Here is a 21289-nt window from a genome sequence, read left to right as displayed (position 1 = left end):
CGTAACTTGCAGTGAAGCACTATGCAACGCATTATAAAACCGATTGTGTTTAATAAGGCACTGATATGAAACATCTTCACGATACTTTTATTAAAATCTACAAAATGAAAACCATCACCATAATAATTACTGTAAAATATATGGAATTCTCTATCAGATCAAAAAGAATCTGTATCGTCAATGTAAAATAAAAATGGAAACAAAAACTCAAAATTTAAATTTAAAAATTAAAGGTACGTGATCCACTTGCAACATTATAGGACATTTTCTGGCTAAAGTGTTTTAGTTGAACTGTAAATTACTTTATTAAGAGGTTGATCAACACAGTTATAGGCTGTCCACCCTTAAGTCAGAGCACTTACTCATTTAGCTCATACTGTATGTAATCATCAAAGAAATATCTAGAAAGATATTTGTGCACCATGACTGGTATATTAAAAGCCTATGGTATGTGCTATCTTGTCTGTAGAATAGTGTATGTAAAAAATCTCTTGCTACTAATGCAAAAATGTAGCGGGTTTCCTCCGTAAGACTATGTATCAGAATTTAAAAAATGTTTGACATCCAATAGCCGATTATTAATGAATCAATATGCTCCAGTGGTGTCGTTAAAAAAATATATAAATTCTTTACAATGAATACGAGAAGAAATGCAAAAATAAAATTTTCAGCGGTAACATTAAATTTATTTTTTTAAGAAGGGATCCATGTATGTTGATATCCAGAAGAAGTACAGGTCAATACACCATTTATTATTTAACACAACTGAGTGTTTGTAAACAAGTAAACCTGGGCCCGTGCTTATAAAACTAGAATTCTACAGTCCAGACTCAATCTCAAATGACGTCCCACTCATACAGTTTGTATGGCATTGTCATGACGTTACCGCCTCAGACTCTTAATAGAATCTCCAGTCTAAGACTAAATGTTTTATAAGCACCAGTCCTGTTCTAATTACAAACTAATCATAACCTTGATTGGCATTTCATTTGGTACTCAGTAAACAGAAATTCCCTCAAAAACCGGACGTTTTTCATGGTCCCTTTTTAAATATCTGTACAGAAGAGAACCTCTCTAAATCGGATACCTCTTAAAACTGGACATTATACTTGGTTCTGAGGGTGTCCAGTTTAGAGGAGTTTCACTGTATATATTAAACTGCTATACAAGAAAACAACAGTGAGAATGATGGTGGGATGCCTACATATTAAACAGAGAAATTAATATTATATTAGTGAAAAACTTTAGTTCTTCCCAGCAGTGGATTTCGTTTTCGTACCATAGAATGTACTATAATTTTATTTATTTCTGAAAAGACTGTTTTTTATATTACACAGAAAAATAGTGTGGGTTTTAGTTATTTTTAAAACACTAACTTTTTGTCTTACATTAAATAAAACTGAAATTATTTCCAATGTTCAGGGAGGCTGGGAAGCTTTCAGCCAGAAAGTGTCGGTGTCATAAGTGAAACGAGGACCTTTATCACAGAAGTATCCAACATGGTCATAAGTGAAACGAGGACCTTTATCACAGAAGTATCCAACAGTGTCATAAGTGAAACGAGGACCTTTATCACAGAAGTATCCAACAGTGTCATAAGTGAAACGAGGACCTTTATCACAGAAGTATCAAACAGTGTCATAAGTGAAACGAGGACCTTTATCATAGAAGTATCAAACAGTGTCATAAGTGAAACGAGGACCTTTATCACAGAAGTATCAAACAGTGTCATAAGTGAAACGAGGACCTTTATCACAGAAGTATCCAACAGTGTCATAAGTGAAACGAGGACCTTTATCATAGAAGTATCAAACAGTGTCATAAGTGAAACGAGGACCTTTATCACAGAAGTATCAAACAGTGTCATAAGTGAAACGAGGACCTTTATCACAGAAGTATCCAACAGTGTCATAAGTGAAACGAGGACCTTTATCACAGAAGTATCCAACAGTGTCATAAGTGAAACAAGGACCTTTATCACAACATGTTTAGAAAGTGAATGTTCTAGGTAAGCTGTATGAAAACAACAATTCAGAAAGAGATTTCAGAACCTGCTGAAAAGAGAAGCCTTGTGTAAACTATATTTGATTATGTTAAAAAAATATTTCTTGTTCTTTTTATTATTGGAAAAGAAAAGAAAATCTTAAAACATTAAACCACTGATGGTCCAACCACTGTTCTGCTGACAGCGAGCCATTTCGGAATTTTATCATGTCGAAATGGAATAAATGCAGACTAAATATTTTGATTAAAAATATGACAAACAAAAAATACATAAATGCAAAAAGACATGTTGCTATTTCAAATAGCTGAAGTAAAAAGTATTGTATGTTAAATAAAAATAATAATTAAAGTCTTTCAACAGTACCAGACTGAAGTCGGTTAAGAAAATATCACATTATAAGTTCAAGGGGTTTTTTTAATTCACAAATGAATGTGAAAAAATCAGAAGAGTTTAATTAAGGCCTTTCTCGAATTGAGAAATGAATTCGAAAAGTCACATACGATTCAGTTTTGTAGATACTGTTAAAGCATTTCTTGAATTAAGAAATGAATCTGAAAATTCACATTTGTTCTTTTGTAAAATCTTTCTTGAATTAATTTTTTTTAATGTGGATTACATCAGTTCTGTAGTTAAAAGCCATTCTTGAATCAAGAAATAGATCTGGAAAGGGTAGATCAATTCATTACATTAAAACTTTTTTAATAAAGAAATTAATGTGGGAAAATTCGATGAGTTCTCTAGTTAAGGCCAATCCTGAATTAAGGAATGGATCGGGCAAAATCACATCTCTGGTTTAGGTGAGGCCTTTCTCGAAATGAGAAATGAATTCGAAAAGTCACATCCAATTCAGTTTTGTAGATACGGCATTTCTTGAATTAAGAAAAGAATCTGAAAATTCACATCAATTCTTTAATTATGACCTTTCTCGAATCAAGAAATAGATCTTGAAAAAGTAGATAAATTCTTTAAATTAAAACTTTTCTTGAATAAAGAAATGAATCTGGAAAAATTATCTGTATTTTAGTTAAGGCCTTTTCGAACTGAGAAATGAATCTGGAAAAGTTATATCAGTTCTTTAGTTAAGTCCTTTCTTGAAATCTGAAATGGACCCGGATGTATTACTTCCTGAAGGTCGACCTGCGACCCCTGAATTCAGAGATGTCCTTGACCCAAACATGGCCTTTTCGTCCATCTTGCTGAGTTTCTCTAGGGTTGATAACATCGGAAGTCCCGCCAACTCATCTTCAGAGTTCATAACATGGAGACCTGAATCAAATAGAAAAAAAGAAACATTATTGAAATTTTTTTTTTTTTAAAATGGTGGTGAACTATAACCCAAGATACGATGGGTCAGTGGATCAAACCACATTGACGGAGTAATCACGTTTTTATCCCCAGAACTAGTCTATCAAAAATAAATTCATGTTTTGCTTAACAACCACTAGAGCGCATTGACTTACTTATCATCAGCTGTTGGATGTCGAACATTTGGTAATTTTGACATATAGTCTCACGTAACTCACTACATTTTTCCATTAGTTGCAAGCGATCTTTTATATGCACCATCCCACAGACAGGATAGCACATACCACAGGTGGAACAAAAAATAGCAATGGGCCCAGTGACAGGGATCAATACTAAACCAGCCACACATCAAGTAAGCGCTTAACATTGGGCTATGTCCCATCCTCTGGTTTATCAAAGGATATGGCATGGTATAAAACTAAGTAATGTTTAAGACATCCCAGCACACTATTTTAAAAAGTCTACACTAATTTGTTCATGGGCCCATGTAACTAGATGATGATATAAACTGATCTATACACACCTTCATCAGCCATATTCCATACATCTCTGTCCATAGCATTGTCTAGAATATATTCCAGTATTTTGTTCAGTTGTCTCCCTTTGGCCATCAACCTGAAAAATAGATTGTGCTATCAACAAGAGCACTTCATTAAAAAATATATTTGCTGTAAAAAAATGTTGTGACATATTTGCAATATTCTTAGTTGATTTCTAAATTTCTTAACAAAGCTGTATGTGTCATAACTATATGGATAATACATCTGTGTGTAATAAATATTCTTACTTGAGTTCTCAAGTTTCTAGCATTCATTATTTTTATAGGAGTTGCACAACATAACTATAAATAAGATAATAAATCTAGTATGTAATTGGTAATAAATCTGGTATGTTAAAGATGGGTATTAAATCCTGTAACTTGTAGGTAATAACTTCTGTATATAACACATGAGTAATAAATCTTGTATCTTAACACATGGGTAACAAATCTCATACATGTATGTAACACATGGGTAATACATCTTGTATGTAACATATGGGTAATAAATCTTTATATGTAACATATGGGTAATAAATCTTGTATGTAACACATGGGCAATAAATCTCATATATAACACATGGATAATAAATCTGATATGTTACCCAGGATAATCAGTTTTCTTACTTGAGTCCTCGGGTCTCCAGCATACAGAATATGATCTTGGCGACGACCTTCTGTAGGATGGAATCGTTACACCGAGCAAACAGAAACAGAGATTCCTTGATGCAGTCCTGAGACAACAGCTGTTCACACGTCTGTAACAGCAAATATTAGAGTTAAGTAAAAGATTTCTAAAATATCACCTTACTAAAAATGTGACATTACAGGTTATTCCCATGGACCTTTCATATGTATTACTATGTCATGTGCTTTAACATTTTAAGCTACATTTCACTGCTCTGTAAAACTGAGAAACCCTCAAATAGCCATTATATAATTTGCCTTCTCAAACCCCTGCCTTCTACTGATTTTCTCTTGTAGTATAAACTTTTTAATTTGAACGTTTACAACTCTGCAATCATGGAATATTTATACCTAAGAAAGCATAATTTACCAACTACTTTTAATGGCCTACCATAATTATAGGTTTTTAATTTAGTGTGTTATTGTGTCGCTGTTTGGACATCTTGGGTTATTCCCGTGGACCCTTCATACGTAGAAGCATTCGTTAAAATGTATCTTATAAATGAAATATGCACAGTAATATTATAATGCAAGAAAAGACAAGCCAGGGTAGTCGAACCAAAACAAGGTCAGTTTAAGATTACAGGACAGAAAGATTGCAGGGCAGGGAAGGACTGGGAGGGCAGGGAAGGACAGGGAGGGCAAGCAAGGGCAGATCAAGAAAACGGGATGATCAGGCAGACCTGTCTGTTCTCTGCGTAGTACAAGAGAATTTTCCCCGCCAGAAGGTACAACTTCTCATCCAGCGATTTGAAGGGCAGATCCAGAAGAACTTCTAGTAGATCCTCCTGTCCAAAAAATAACAAAACAATTAGTCTCTAACATCACATCTCTGTAGATGACAGAGTCCAGGATGTGCCGACACCATATAACAGTAATAAATATGTGTTGAGTGCATCTTTAAATAAAACATTTTTAACACCATATAACAGTAATAAATATGTGTTGAGTGCATCGTTAAATAAAACATTTCTGACACTATATAACAGTAATAAATATGTGTTGAGTGCATCTTTAAATAAAACATTTGTAACACCATATAACAGTAATAAATATGTGTTGAGTGCATCGTTAAATAAAACATTTCTGACACTATATAACAGTAATAAATATGTGTTGAGTGCATCGTTAAATAAAACATTTCTGACACTATATAACAGTAATAAATATGTGTTGAGTGCATCGTTAAATAAAACATTTCTGACACTATATAACAGTAATAAATATGTGTTGAGTGCATCGTTAAATAAAACATTTTTAACACCATATAACAGTAATAAATATGTGTTGAGTGCATCGTTAAATAAAACATTTCTGACACTATATAACAGTAATAAATATGTGTTGAGTGCATCGTTAAATAAAACATTTCTGACACTATATAACAGTAATAAATATGTGTTGAGTGCATCGTTAAATAAAACATTTCTGACACTATATAACAGTAATAAATATGTGTTGAGTGCATCGTTAAATAAAACATTTCTGACACTATATAACAGTAATAAATATGTGTTGAGTGCATCGTTAAATAAAACATTTTTAACACCATATAACAGTAATAAATATGTGTTGAGTGCATCGTTAAATAAAACATTTCTGACACTATATAACAGTAATAAATATGTGTTGAGTGCATCGTTAAATAAAACATTTCTGACACTATATAACAGTAATAAATATGTGTTGAGTGCATCGTTAAATAAAACATTTCTGACACTATATAACAGTAATAAATATGTGTTGAGTGCATCGTTAAATAAAACATTTCTGACACTATATAACAGTAATAAATATGTGTTGAGTGCATCGTTAAATAAAACATTTCTGACACTATATAACAGTAATAAATATGTGTTGAGTGCATCGTTAAATAAAACATTTCTGACACTATATAACAGTAATAAATATGTGTTGAGTGCATCGTTAAATAAAACATTTCTGACACTATATAACAGTAATAAATATGTGTTGAGTGCATCGTTAAATAAAACATTTCTGACACTATATAACAGTAATAAATATGTGTTGAGTGCATCGTTAAATAAAACATTTCTGACACTATATAACAGTAATAAATATGTGTTGAGTGCATCGTTAAATAAAACATTTCTGACACTATATAACAGTAATAAATATGTGTTGAGTGCATCGTTAAATAAAACATTTCTGACACTATATAACAGTAATAAATATGTGTTGAGTGCATCGTTAAATAAAACATTTTTAACACCATATAACAGTAATAAATATGTGTTGAGTGCATCGTTAAATAAAACATTTCTGACACTATATAACAGTAATAAATATGTGTTGAGTGCATCGTTAAATAAAACATTTCTGACACTATATAACAGTAATAAATATGTGTTGAGTGCATCGTTAAATAAAACATTTCTGACACTATATAACAGTAATAAATATGTGTTGAGTGCATCGTTAAATAAAACATTTCTGACACTATATAACAGTAATAAATATGTGTTGAGTGCATCGTTAAATAAAACATTTCTGACACTATATAACAGTAATAAATATGTGTTGAGTGCATCGTTAAATAAAACATTTCTGACACTATATAACAGTAATAAATATGTGTTGAGTGCATCGTTAAATAAAACATTTTTAACACCATATAACAGTAATAAATATGTGTTGAGTGCATCGTTAAATAAAACATTTCTGACACTATATAACAGTAATAAATATGTGTTGAGTGCATCGTTAAATAAAACATTTCTGACACTATATAACAGTAATAAATATGTGTTGAGTGCATCATTAAATAAAACATTTCTGACACTATATAACAGTAATAAATATGTGTTGAGTGCATCATTAAATAAAACATTTCTGACACTATATAACAGTAATAAATATGTGTTGAGTGCATCATTAAATAAAACATTTCTGACACTATATAACAGTAATAAATATGTGTTGAGTGCATCGTTAAATAAAACATTTCTGACACTATATAACAGTAATAATATGTGTTGAGTGCATCGTTAAATAAAACATTTCTGACACTATATAACAGTAATAAATATGTGTTGAGTGCATCGTTAAATAAAACATTTCTGACACTATATAACAGTAATAAATATGTGTTGAGTGCATCGTTAAATAAAACATTTCTGACACTATATAACAGTAATAAATATGTGTTGAGTGCATCGTTAAATAAAACACTTTTTCCTTCCTCTCTCTCACTTACACCAAGTGTTGAAATAAGATAGCCAAAGTTGAAATAAGATAGCCAAAGTTGAAATAAGATAGCCAAGGTAGAAGCCAAATAACATTCATTTAAAATTGTGTAGAGCAGGTGGGTTGGGCTTCAGGAATTGAACCATCCCCCAACTCATAAAATATTTTCTTTTTTAAAATATATTTTTTGGATGAGCATGTCTCGACCCCTTCTAAAATCTTCGTTCGTCACAGTATAGACCCCTTCTGCATAAATTCCTGTACGTGTGCCTGTAGAGATCTTCAATTAGAGAATAACTAACAAGCTACGAGACATTTTGAATGATCTGTCCCGAGTGAATGAATGTTGTAAATCAAGCCATGGCAAACATCGTGATTTTTAAGTCAGCCAATCAGTGGTTGTAGGGAAGGGACGTAGCCCAGTGGTAAAGCGCTCGCTTGGTGCGCGGTCGGCCTAAGATCGATCCCTGTCGGTGGGCCCATTGGGCTATTTTTCGTTCCATCCAGTGCACCACGACTGGCATATCAAAGGCCGTGGTATGTACTACCCTGTCTGTGGGATGGTGTATATAAAAGATCCCTTGCTGCTGTGACAGCGGGTTTCCTCTCTCAATATCTGTGTGGTCCTTAACCATATGACTGATGCCATATAACCGTAAATAAAATGTGTTGAGTGCGTCATTAAATAAAACATTTGTTTCTTTCTTTCAATGGCTGTAGAAGCAATATGCACACTTTGCAGAGATAGAAAAAATATTACCAGGTATATTTCAGCCCATATGGATAATAAATATTTTTCTTTCTCTTTGTGTCAGCCAGTGATCCACAACTGGTGTAACAACGGTCATGGTATGTACTATCCTGTCTGTGGGATGGTGCATATAAAAGATCCCTTGCTGCTAATCGAAAAGAGTAGCCCATGAAGTGGCGACAGCAAGTTTCCTCTCTCAATGTCTGAGTGGTCCATAACCATATGTCTGACACCATATAACCGTAAATAAAATGTGTTGAGTGTGTTGTTAAATAAAAAAAATTCCTTCATTCATTCTGTGTGTGTGTGCAAGTATGTGTGTGTGTCTGTGTATGTGTGTGTGTGTATGAGTGTGTGTCTGTGTGTGTCTGTATGTGTGTGTGTGCATGTGCGTGTGTGCCTGTGTGTGTGTGCCTGTGTGTGTGTGTCTGTGTGTGTGTCTGTGTGTATGTATATATGTGTGTGTATGTATATATGTGTGTGCGTGTGTATGTGTGTGTGTATGTCTGTGTGTATGTATATATGTGTGTGTATGTATATATGTGTGTGCATGTGTCTGTGTGTGTGTATGTGTGTGTGTATGTCTGTGTGTGTGTGCCTGTGTGTGTGTGTCTGTGTGTGTAAGTATGTATGTGTGTGTGTCTGTGTGTATGTATATATGTGTGTGTATGTATATATGTGTGTGCATGTGTCTGTGTGTGTGTATGTGTGTGTGTATGTCTGTGTGTGTGTGTGTGTGTGTGTGTGTGTGTGTGTGTGTGTGTGTGTGTGTCTGTGTGTGTGTGTGTGTGTGTGTGTGTGTGTGTGTGTGTGTGTGTGTGTGTGTGTATGTGTGTGTATGTCTGTGTGTGTGTGTGTGTGTGTGTGTGTGTGTGTGTATGTCTGTGTGTGTGTGTGTGTGTCTGTGTGTGTGTGTGTGTGTGTGTGTGTGTGTGTGTGTGTGTGTGTGTGTGTGTATGTGTGTGTATGTCTGTGTGTGTGTGTGTGTACAACAGTTTACCTGAGCACAGATGACGTCTGAACTCTCGATGGCCATCAGTTCCAGCGTCTGCAGTGCGAACCTCTGTGTGTCCGGGTCGTTAGTCTGACACAGGTGGATCAGGCCCTGGGCTGGAAATAACAAACAGAAAACAGCCATACTTAAATAATGCTAAATTAAAGGCATTAATGCAGTATCACAGAATGCCAGTTTTACCTTTAAAAATAACAGTTCAACCACCTTCTAAAAACAGATGAATTTTCATTTTAGGTTCAAAAATCATTTGTGAGATGATGGTAGCCATCTTGAATTTGTGATTCCTGGGACATCATTGTCTATTATGCAAGGATCCTAAATGCAATTTAGATAATTCTACAGCTTCTTTCAATTCTCAAAGTAGAATAGAAACCACCATACAATATTTATATTCTCTTAATATATAACTGTTGGTATGCATATCTTATCACATTTTTTGAATAATTTTGGTGTCGGACATATTTTTCAATACCCTCCCCAGCACCTTAAGTCAAATTGATAACCAGTGTTGGGAAACACATGATGAGCAGACAACAGTACACACCAGTAATATACGTGTATCAGTCTTTTGTACTGAAATTGAGTTCTCTTGTATTTAAATTAACAGTCCTGTATTTAAATAATGAATCTATCGTATTAAAATTCAGTTTTGTATTTAAGTTCTCTTGTATTTAAATAGTCAGTCTCTTGTATTTAAATTAAATTCTCTTGTATTTAAACAATCAGTAGCTCGTATTCAAATTTAGTTCTTTTGTATTTAAATTAAACAGTTCTCTTGTATTTAACTAATCGGTCTCTTGTACTGAAATTCAGTCTTCTCATATTTAAATTAAAAGTTCTCTGGTATTTAAATAGTCAGTCTCTTGTACTCAAATTTAGTTCTTTTGTATTTAAATTAACAATTCTCTTGTATATTAACTGAAACAACTAAGTGTACTAACCGGGAATATTTCGTGAAGTGAGTTGAAGTCGGATGTCCGTGTTGAAGGCAAGCTCCAAGAAGATGCTGGCCACAATTCTCTGACAGTAAATTGTTCCTTGGTACGCTGCATGGACCAAATCCTCCAGGCTGAAAAACACCAAAAGAACTTTCACATAATCACCGTTTCAAAAATCATCACAGAGGAGATCGAGGTGGAGGGGTAAAAGGCAACAGGTGTGTTTTTAACAGATGTGCAAATATACATTTTGTAACATGATATGTCAAAACACATTTTTAACAGATGATATTCAAAGCATATTTTTAACAGATGATGTGTCAAAATACATTTTGTAACATGATATGTCAAAACAGATTTTTAACAGATGTGTTAAAACACATTTTTAACAAGGGATATGTCAAAACACATTTTGTAAAAGATGATGGGTCAAAACACATTTTGTAACGGTTGATGTGTTAAAACATATTTTTAATAAATGATGTGTCAATATACATTTTTGAACAGATGATAAGCCTTCCACCAACCCAAAAACCTGTCAAAAAAAAGAGAAAAAGATTCACTGATTGTTTTTCTCCAACAAGTTGACCTACCCGTGGTCAGCCACAACGGCGCTCTTGTTGTGTTCAGACTCTGACACGATCGTGTACAGCGCTACAGCGGCTTCTTGCATCACTCGAGGATGCGGGGAATGCAAGACGGCTGTCATTGTCCGAACTCCGCCCATATCCACAAATGCATCCTGAAATAAAACATTATTTATATCTATCAGAAATAAATAAAACAATGTTTATGTCCATCAGATGTCTCTCTATGATCAACAAACACAAAATAAAATTAACAGTTTGTTTATAGTAAACATTATTTATGTTAAAGTTTGTTTTGTTTAATGACATCACTAGAGCACATTGATTTATTAATCATTGGCTACTGGATGTCAAACATTTCGTAATTTTTACATACAGTCTTAGAGAGGAAACCAGCAAAACATTAAGGTTAGTAATAAGGGGTCTTTTATATGCACGGACAGACAGGATAGTGTATACCACAGCCTTTTATATACCAGTTGTGGGGCATTAAATAGAACAAGAAACAGCTCAATGGGTCCACCGATGGGGATCGATTCAATTATGACCACGCATCAGACGAGGGCTTTACCACTGGGCTACGTCTTGACCTATTTATGTTGGATATCTGTTTATAATCAAATAATGCATCCTGGAATAAACATTATTTTTATCAGATTTCTGTTACATAACTTACAAAAGACGCCTGCCATAACTATTAAATAACAAAAAACGAGAAAACATCACAAACAGGCTACTTGTACAAAAACCCCAGTTGCAATGGATTTTTGCTAGATAGTTGAAACTATAATTTTGTTAAATTACTGGGAGAAGTATTTCTGCAGATGAAATGAACTATAAATGAAAGTCAAAAAGTTTGTTTTGTTTAACACAACTAGAGCACATCGATTTATTAATCATCAGCTACTAGATGTCAAACATTGGGTAATTTTGACATTTAGTCATAGAGGAAACCCACTACTTTTTTTCCATTAGTAGCAAGGGATCTTTTATATGCACCATCCCACAGACAGGATGATACATACGTGGTGCACTGGCTGGAACGAGAAATATAAATGAAGGTGTTATCCCGGTCGTACCTGCACAGACGGGATGGTGAGGAGTTCCGACAGAGCCTCTATAGCGTGTTCCTGGGTCGACTCATCTCGACACAGCGCCATGGAGATTAGAACATCCAGTCTACAAAATAGAATACATAACTTTACTAATCTTATCGTATTGTGATGGATGGATGGATGGAAATATGGATGGAAAGATGGATGGATGGATGGATGGATGGAAACATGGATGGATGGATGGATGGATGGAAACATGGATGGATGGATGGATGGATGGAAATATGGATGGAAACATGGATGGATGGATGGATGGATGGATGGAAACATGGATGGATGGATGGATGGATGGATGGAAATATGGATGGAAACATGGATGGATGGATGGAAATATGGATGGAAACATGGATGGATGGATGGATGGATGGAAACATGGATGGATGGATGGATGGATGGAAATATGGATGGAAACATGGATGGATGGATGGATGGATGGAAACATGGATGGATGGATGGATGGATGGAAATATGGATGGAAACATGGATGGATGGATGGAAATATGGATGGAAACATGGATGGATGGATGGATGGATGGAAACATGGATGGATGGATGGATGGATGGAAATATGGATGGAAACATGGATGGATGGATGGATGGATGGATGGAAATATGGATAGAAACATGGATGGATGGATGTATGGAAACATGGATGGATGGATGGATGGAAATATGGATGGAAACATGGATGGATGGATGGATGGATGGAAACATGGATGGATGGATGGAAATATGGATGGAAACATGGATGGATGGATGGATGGATGGATAGATGGAAATATGGATGGAAACATGGATGGATGGATGGATGGATGTATGGATGGAAACATGGATGGATGGATGGATGGATGGAAACATGGATGGATGGATGGATGGATGGAAATGTGGATGGAAACATGGATGGATGGATGGATGGAAATATGGATGGAAACATGGATGGATGGATGGATGGATGGAAACATGGATGGATGGATGGATGGATGGAAATATGGATGGAAACATGGATGGATGGATGGAAATATGGATGGAAACATGGATGGATGGATGGATGGATGGAAACATGGATGGATGGATGGATGGATGGAAATATGGATGGAAACATGGATGGATGGATGGATGGATGGATGGAAATATGGATGGAAACATGGATGGATGGATGTATGGAAACATGGATGGATGGATTGAGATGGATGGAAACATGGATGGATGGATGGATGGAAATATGGATGGAAACATGGATGGATGGATGGATGGATGGAAACATGGATGGATGGATGGAAATATGGATGGAAACATGGATGGATGGATGGATGGATGGATAGATGGAAACATGGATGGATGGATGGAAACATGGATGGATGGATGGATGGATGGAAATGTGGATGGAAACATGGATGGATGGATGGATGGAAATATGGATGGAAACATGGATGGATGGATGGATGGATGGAAATATGGAAGGATGGATGGAATTATGGATGGAAACATGGATGGATGGATGGATGGATGGAAACATGGATGGATGGATGGATGGATGGAAATATGGATGGAAACATGGATGGATGGATGGATGGATGGATGGAAATATGGATGGAAACATGGATGGATGGATGTATGGAAACATGGATGGATGGATGGATGGATGGAAACATGGATGGATGGATGGATGGAAATATGGATGGAAACATGGATGGATGGATGGATGGATGGATGGAAACATGGATGGATGGATGGAAATATGGATGGAAACATGGATGGATGGATGGATGGATGGATGGATAGATGGAAATATGGATGGAAACATGGATGGATGGATGGATGGATGTATGGATGGAAACATGGATGGATGGATGGATGGATGGAAACATGGATGGATGGATGGATGGATGGAAATGTGGATGGAAACATGGATGGATGGATGGATGGATGGATAGATGGAAATATGGATGGATGGATGGATGGAAGGATGGATGGAATTATGGATGGAAACATGGATGGATGGATGGATGGAAATATGGATGGAAACATGGATGGATGGATGGATGGAAATATGGATGGAAACATGGATGGATGGATGGATGGATGGAAATATGGAAGGATGGATGGAATTATGGATGGAAACATGGATGGATGGAAATATGGAAAGATGGATGGAATTATGGATGGAAACATGGATAGATGGATGGATGGATGGCAATATGGATGGAAATATGGATGGATGGATGAAAAATTGATGGAAACATGCATATATGGATGGATGGATGGTTGTATGGAAAAACTGAAGTAAAATAGTTGGAAACATGGAAGGATGAATGGATGGATGGATGGATGGATGGATGGATGGGTAGCTGGGTGGATGGATGGGTGGGTGTTTAAGTGGGTGGGAGTTTGGGATTTTGGGTGGGTGGATAAAAAAAATATGGATGGAAACATACATGGATGGATAGATGGAAGGGTTCCTGAGTGGGTGGATGGATAGACACAACATTTAACTTAACACAAGCAAGAAATAAATTATGCACAAACTGAAACCACAATTCTATACACAAAAAGGTGAGTTATCTCCCCTGTGTATCATCGATGGTACAATAACCAGACTAGAATAAATGAAAATGTGAATGACACTAAACTAATGAAGTTTTTTTAGTCTATGGTCAGACACCATTAATAATTATTTACTACAGAGACTGAAGTATGATTAGACCAAAGCTAGTCAGACATTCACAGAATCTCACTTCTTAAAACAAAATGAGTCAAACTTGCAATCATTTTTATCCCTGAATAACACTAAACGTTCTTATTTTCATTAACAAGCTGTGTATGCAGGGTTCACTCTGTCATTAGCAATCTAACAACTTGTTAATTTTTTTATACAAAGTGGCTACAGCATTTAGTCACTGATTAATAAAAATTTTGTTTTAATTAAATACTTTTTAATAATTTTCAAAATTAGCTAAAATTAAATTCTTTCAATCCTGGTCCTTGGTATGCTGTTACTAAAAATAACTGACAGAACAAAGTTTAGAAGCAGTCAGAGTTACCTACCCTCCTTCTGCAACGATTCTGAATTTGTTGTCGTCACTAGAGGCGGCCATTGTTGCCAGTTCATACGCCGCCTGTCTCTTCTCCTTCAGTCTGTAAAATATATATACAGATATTATATGAGCTAGAGTAATGTACTAATTTTACGAAATGAGTGTCAAGAATTTTGTATTGCCAGAGTGAGAGCGTGGGTATAATACATGAATCCTGACAAGTTTTTTGTAAAATCAGTATGATTCACACATGAGTGTAATAATTTCTTTATTATTCACATTATCCATAATATTATTTTTATGAATAACAAGGATCCTATCAAAATGTTTTAAACATAACTAGAAGGAGATGATGAAATGACATTATTTTGTTAAGTGATTACACAGAGCTAAGACAGGAGACACCACATATGTTATAACATCGTTTCCAAAATTACGTTATTCATGGTGCATGTGAAATTATTATGACACACGTGTGTCATACTCGTTATATTTCCCTGTGCATCTTAAACAATGTGGATAATAAAAATATGACAACATTTCTCACAGTGTGGAATTGAAAAACTTTCAGAAGCAGATGGCCCCAAATCTGGTCTATTACAAGCCTGTGTTTAGGTAAATAATAAGTATAAAAACTGTACAAGACATTACTTGGTTTACCGGTCTCGGTGCTGTCGTGGTTAAGCCATCAGACATAAGGTGGGTGTACAGCAATATACCACACGGATTGGTACCTTGATTTGTGAAGATGACCTAAGGTGGGCAACTTCGTAACATTGAGGACTTTCATCGGTTCCATTGGGTCCTCCCCCTGGCCCAGCATTTTCTAACAAGTGACTGGCCTCGGTGGTGTTGTTGTTAAGCCATCGGACATACGGCTGGTAGGTACTGGGTTCACAGTCCCGTACCAGCTCCCACCCAGAGTGAGTTTTAATGAATCAATGGGTAGGACTACTACACCCTCTTCTCTCTCACAAACCACTAACAACTAACACACTGTCCTGGATAGACAGCCCAGATAGCTGAGGTGTGTGCCCAGAACAGCATGCTTGAACCTTAATTGGATATAAGCACAAAAATAAGTTGAAATGAATGGATTAATGAATGAATGCTTGGTTTAATTTAGTTTAATACAGCTAGGGTGGTATGTTACTTCTGTCTGAAGGAAAATTAGTATATATAAAAATAGTTAGTTATTCAGTTTAGTTTAGTACCATATATGGTGGACTGGTATATTACAGTCTATTTTGTCTGTTAGAATTTAGAAAGAGTACATAAAACTAGTATCAACATTTCTTTAGTTAATCCTGTGTCTACAGGGGCCATGTTTTAACCTGGGTGAAATATAACCAAGGTTGAAGGCAACAATTCATACATGTAATAATAGCCATAAGACTGGAGTTTTGGAGTATGTGGGGAAGGTTATTAGTGCTGAACGCCAACGATAGAGGTATTTCAGAGTTAAAAAACTGTCTACTGCCAACCCTCCTAAAGGGGGTCTGGTGGCAGTATTTTCAATGCAGCACCTATATATTGTGGCTTTGTTCAATTCATGTCCTTTATTATCAGCATTTATTTCTTTAGTTTTAACATTTAGACTGTTAATTTTTGTAATGTTTTAACAAGCCATCAGACGAGGAAGTAAACAGTTGTTGTGATGTTTATAGTGGAGTCAAGACATTGTGATTTAAACCGGGTTATCCATCGACACAACAGTGTAAAGTTAAAGTTTGTTTTGTTTAACAACACCACTAGAGCACACTGATTTATTAATCATTGGCTGTTATTAGATGTTAAACAATTGGTAATTCTGACATTTAGTCACAGGAAACTCGCAACACTTTTCAACTAGCAGCAAGGGATCTTTTATATGCCCTATCCCACAGACAGGATAGCACATACCACGGCCTTTGATATACCAGCCGTGGTGCACTGGCTGGAACGAGAAATAGAATATTGCTAGAGAACACTTGAGTTATCATCCCTCCCTACCCCGGTCACCCCTTCTCTCTCATATTGCACCTCCATCATGCCTAAATGTCAAGAACAACAACAATTTCTAATTCTTTGATATACTAGTCGTGATGCACTGACTGGAATGAGAAATAGAATATTGCTAGAGAACACTTGAGTTATCATCCCTCCCTACCCCGGTCACCCCTTCTCTCTCATATTGCACCTCCATCATGCCTAAATGTCAAGAACAACAACAATTTCTAATTCTTTGATATACTAGTCGTGATGCACTGACTGGAATGAGAAATAGAATATTGCTAGAGAACACTTGAGTTATCATCCCTCCCTACCCCGGTCACCCCTTCTCTCTCATATTGCACCTCCCACATGCCTAAATGTCAAGAACAACAACAATTTCTAATTCTTTGATATACTAGTCGTGATGCACTGGCTGGAATGAGAAATAGAATAGGGCTAGAGAACACTTGTGTTATCATCCCTCCCTACCCTGGCCACCTCCCACGTGCCTATATGTCAAGAACAACAACAATTTCTAATTCTTTGATATACTAGTCATGGTGCACTGGCTGGAATGAGAAATAGCCCAATGGGCTCACAATAATGTGAATGCAGAGCAAAAAGTGACGTCTGACCTAGATACAACCTGGCTTAAATTTTGGCTCTGCAATTTAACTCTGCTTTTTTTCACTGTTTAAATGATTAACCCGAGTTAGAAAAAGACAGTGTGTGTAGATGGGCCTTATATGTTAAGTTTACCTTCCGGTTCTTGCAGCCTGCATCACCTGGTCAATGTCTCTCTCCTGAACCAGATACTTCTCTATCAAATCACCAACCTGTTAATAAAACACACACCACATTATGTTAAATTAATGTCTTAATCGTAATTACGTTAATATCTACATTATAATCAAGTGCGATTTTACATGTAGGGACGGGCCAAACTCCTTCAATTTTTGGTCAAGTAATAAAAAAAAATTAAAGTTTAAATTAAATTTTATTTTGCATAAGTTGAGGAATCTTGTTAAGAATGCCATTGAAAGACATTATATTAATTTAAAAAATATATATATTTTTTTTTTTTCGCTTATTGTTTTTATAATTAACCTTATAATTAAATTTTAATTACATTCTTTACAAATTAAAGTCATCATACTGGTCTAGCCGTAGCAACATGAGTTTGTTCATTTATCAATGAATGTAAAAATAACGTTGTCAGGGAACGTCATATCTGATGATGTCATTTTATATCGGTAGTTTGTCTTACTGAGCGTTATTGTTTAAGGACCAAAAAATAATTCCAAATAAAATATGAACTTTTAGAGTTATTATTAGCAAGTATAATTCAAATTTAATTATAAGTATGTTGTTACTTTTTTTTAACGTTCATCGGGGTATGAATAAAAACAAAACATCTGCAAACTTATGTGAGAACACTCACCGATTCAGTTTTGTTTTCATATGCCGATGAACGTAAAAGAAATGACAGACAAACAATATACATACAGTAAAGTACACTTATAACGAAATGCTCAGAACGAACTAATGCATAGAACGAACTGATCGTAAAGTCCCGTGTTATCTCCCTATACATTAATAACCAACTTGTACCAATGTGTACAACAAACTACTGCTATAACAAACTATCATGGTCTTTCCGGTTCGTTATAAGAGTATTTTACTGTAGTTTTGTTGGGGGGTTTTAAAAACAGCACCCAACATAAATAAAACATTTTATTACATACCCATTAAATCTTACTATATAAATACAGCTCTGAATACAAGAATTGAATACAACTTTCCGTATTCAACTCAACTGCCGGAACTATACCGTATTCAACGCTACTATTTATAGCACATGGTTACCGGGAATGCCCTTCGCGATATGTAAACAAAGTTTGTGCTTCGTTTGTTTAAAATGTTATTTTGTGGAAAATTTGAACTGAAAACAGACGAAAACGGTGACAAATATTTACAATTTAATGAGCGCGATACCAAAACTTGAGACGGGAACACTACTAACCAACAAGCTTTTAATCCACGATAGTTAAGCCTAAGGTCGACGACAACAACTTTTTTGACCCTTGCTTTGGCTTCGTTACATCGTACACAATTCTTATTCTTTTTGAATAAATAAAACACCTCCAACCGTAATTTTGTGATATGATATATTTGACAAAAGGTACGTTTTATTTCTTTCATCTTTCAAAACTTCAAATTAATATTTTGTCCAGAATTATGAAAAAAATAAATAAATACCGACCTGTAAACAGCGTTGTCTGCTTGTTATAGGAATTTGACAGGGGTCAAGGTTAGTAGACTAGTTTTTATTTTAATGTGGCACAGTATTGTAATAATACAGCTAATTTTGAATTTAAATGACGTCAGTATTCCAATGACGTCACTTTGCATCTCCTTACAATAACCATAAACTGGGTACATGACGTTTCCTTTTTGGAAAAATTCCAATGTAAAATTGCTATCGAAAAAAAAAAATTCTTAACATTACTAATGCACCTGGATGTCTTTGAACAAAATCTTGTGATTAAAAAATTGCACCTTTTACGAAATATGGATTTCTAGTGAAATTACGGTAAGATATGCTACATTTATTGTGTACGAAGCCAAAACAAGGGTGCGAAAAGTGACTGTCGTCGAACTGTCAACCGGATTATTCAGTGGAGCGATGATTTATGGAGGCACATTTAATATAAACTTAAACTTTTCGGCAACGAATAATTCCATGAACATCAATAAATGAAAACACACCGATGATGACTCAGACACTGAGTGAACAATTCTTGACATTTTTCTTCGTTGATAAAACTGGCACGCTGAAGGTTTTCTGACGTATTACGAGCAAATTAAATATTATATTGTTCATGAATTTTAGCTATTACATTGTCTTTAAAAGGCATTTCAAACAATATCATTAAAATTATAGGTAACTTTTCACTCGTTCTTTCTTATTTCTGTTTATGGTTTAAATAGAACTATATTCCTATGTGTAATAATTGGTGGTTCGTTGGTCCGCGTAGTAACACAGCTGACCTAGTTGTGTAAATTTAGAAATCCCCGTCATTAGCTAGCAGTGTTACAATTTCTAAATTATTATTTTGAAAAAAAAATCCAATTTAGGGTATGTAATAAATACAAAACTACATATATGTGGTTTTCTGATTTCTGTATTCCACTCGTGTATTTCCTGCCGGAAACCCCTCTGCCTGCGGCATCGGGGTTTCCTGCAGGAAATACATTCGTGGAATACAGAAATCAGAAAACCACATATATGTAGTTTTGTCTATTTATTACATACCCATTAAATCTTACTATATAAATACAGCTCTGAATACAAGAATTGAATACAACTTTCCGTATTCAACTCAACTGCCGGAACTATACCGTATTCAACGCTACTATTTATAGCACATGGTTACCGGGAATGCCCTTTGCGATATGTAAACAAAGTTTGTGCTTCATTTGTTTAAAATGTTATTTTGTGGAAAATTTGAACTGAAAACAGACGAAAACGGTGACAAATATTTACAATTTAATGAGCGCGATATCAAAACTTGAGACGGGAACACTACTAACCAACGAGCTTTTAATCCACGATAGTTAAGGTCGACGACAGTTACTTTTTGGACACTTGTTTTGGCTTCGTTACATCGTACGCAATTCTTATTCTTTTTCAATAAATAAAACATCTCCAACCGTAATTTTGTGATATGATATATTTGACAAAAGGTAAATTTTATTTCTTTCATCTTTCAAAACTTCAAATTAATATTTTGTCCAGAATTATGAAAAATAAAAAAACAGTACCGACCTGTAAACAGCGTTGTCTGCTTGTTATAGGAATTTGACAGGGGTCAAGGTTAGTAGACTAGTTTTTATTTTAATGTGGCGCAGCATTGTAATAATACAGCTAATTTTTTATTTAAATGACGTCAGTATTCCAATGACGTCACTTTGCATATCCTTACAATAACCATAAACTGGGTACATGACGTTTCCTTTTTGAAAAAATTCCAATATGAAATTGCTATTGAATTTTTTTTCTTTTTTTCTTAACATTACTAATGCACCTGGATGTCTTTGAACAAAATCTTGTGATTAAAAAATTGCACCT

At 35.0% G+C, this 21289-nt stretch overlaps 1 protein-coding gene across 1 annotated transcript in view; it reads right to left on the bottom strand.

Annotated features, from left to right (window-relative positions):
- Positions 1–3072: 3072 nt before the first annotated feature.
- LOC121390227 overlaps positions 3073–21289 on the bottom strand; it is a 33666-nt gene continuing 15449 nt past the window's right edge. The window contains exons 7-16 of the mRNA XM_041521998.1: positions 17917–17993; positions 15194–15283; positions 12113–12212; positions 11040–11188; positions 10450–10577; positions 9494–9603; positions 5219–5323; positions 4476–4606; positions 3834–3925; positions 3073–3271 (exon numbers count right to left, since the gene is read on the bottom strand). Coding sequence (XP_041377932.1) covers positions 3081–3271; positions 3834–3925; positions 4476–4606; positions 5219–5323; positions 9494–9603; positions 10450–10577; positions 11040–11188; positions 12113–12212; positions 15194–15283; positions 17917–17993 — 1173 coding nt within the window. The 3' untranslated portion in view covers positions 3073–3080. The remainder of the gene's footprint in view (positions 3272–3833; positions 3926–4475; positions 4607–5218; positions 5324–9493; positions 9604–10449; positions 10578–11039; positions 11189–12112; positions 12213–15193; positions 15284–17916; positions 17994–21289) is intronic.

The sequence above is a fragment of the Gigantopelta aegis genome, chromosome 15 (assembly GCF_016097555.1).
Source record: "Gigantopelta aegis isolate Gae_Host chromosome 15, Gae_host_genome, whole genome shotgun sequence".
NCBI lineage: Eukaryota > Metazoa > Mollusca > Gastropoda > Neomphalida > Peltospiridae > Gigantopelta > Gigantopelta aegis.
The sequence above is the reverse complement of the archived record's forward strand: the minus strand, read 5'-3'. Positions and strand labels throughout refer to the sequence as shown.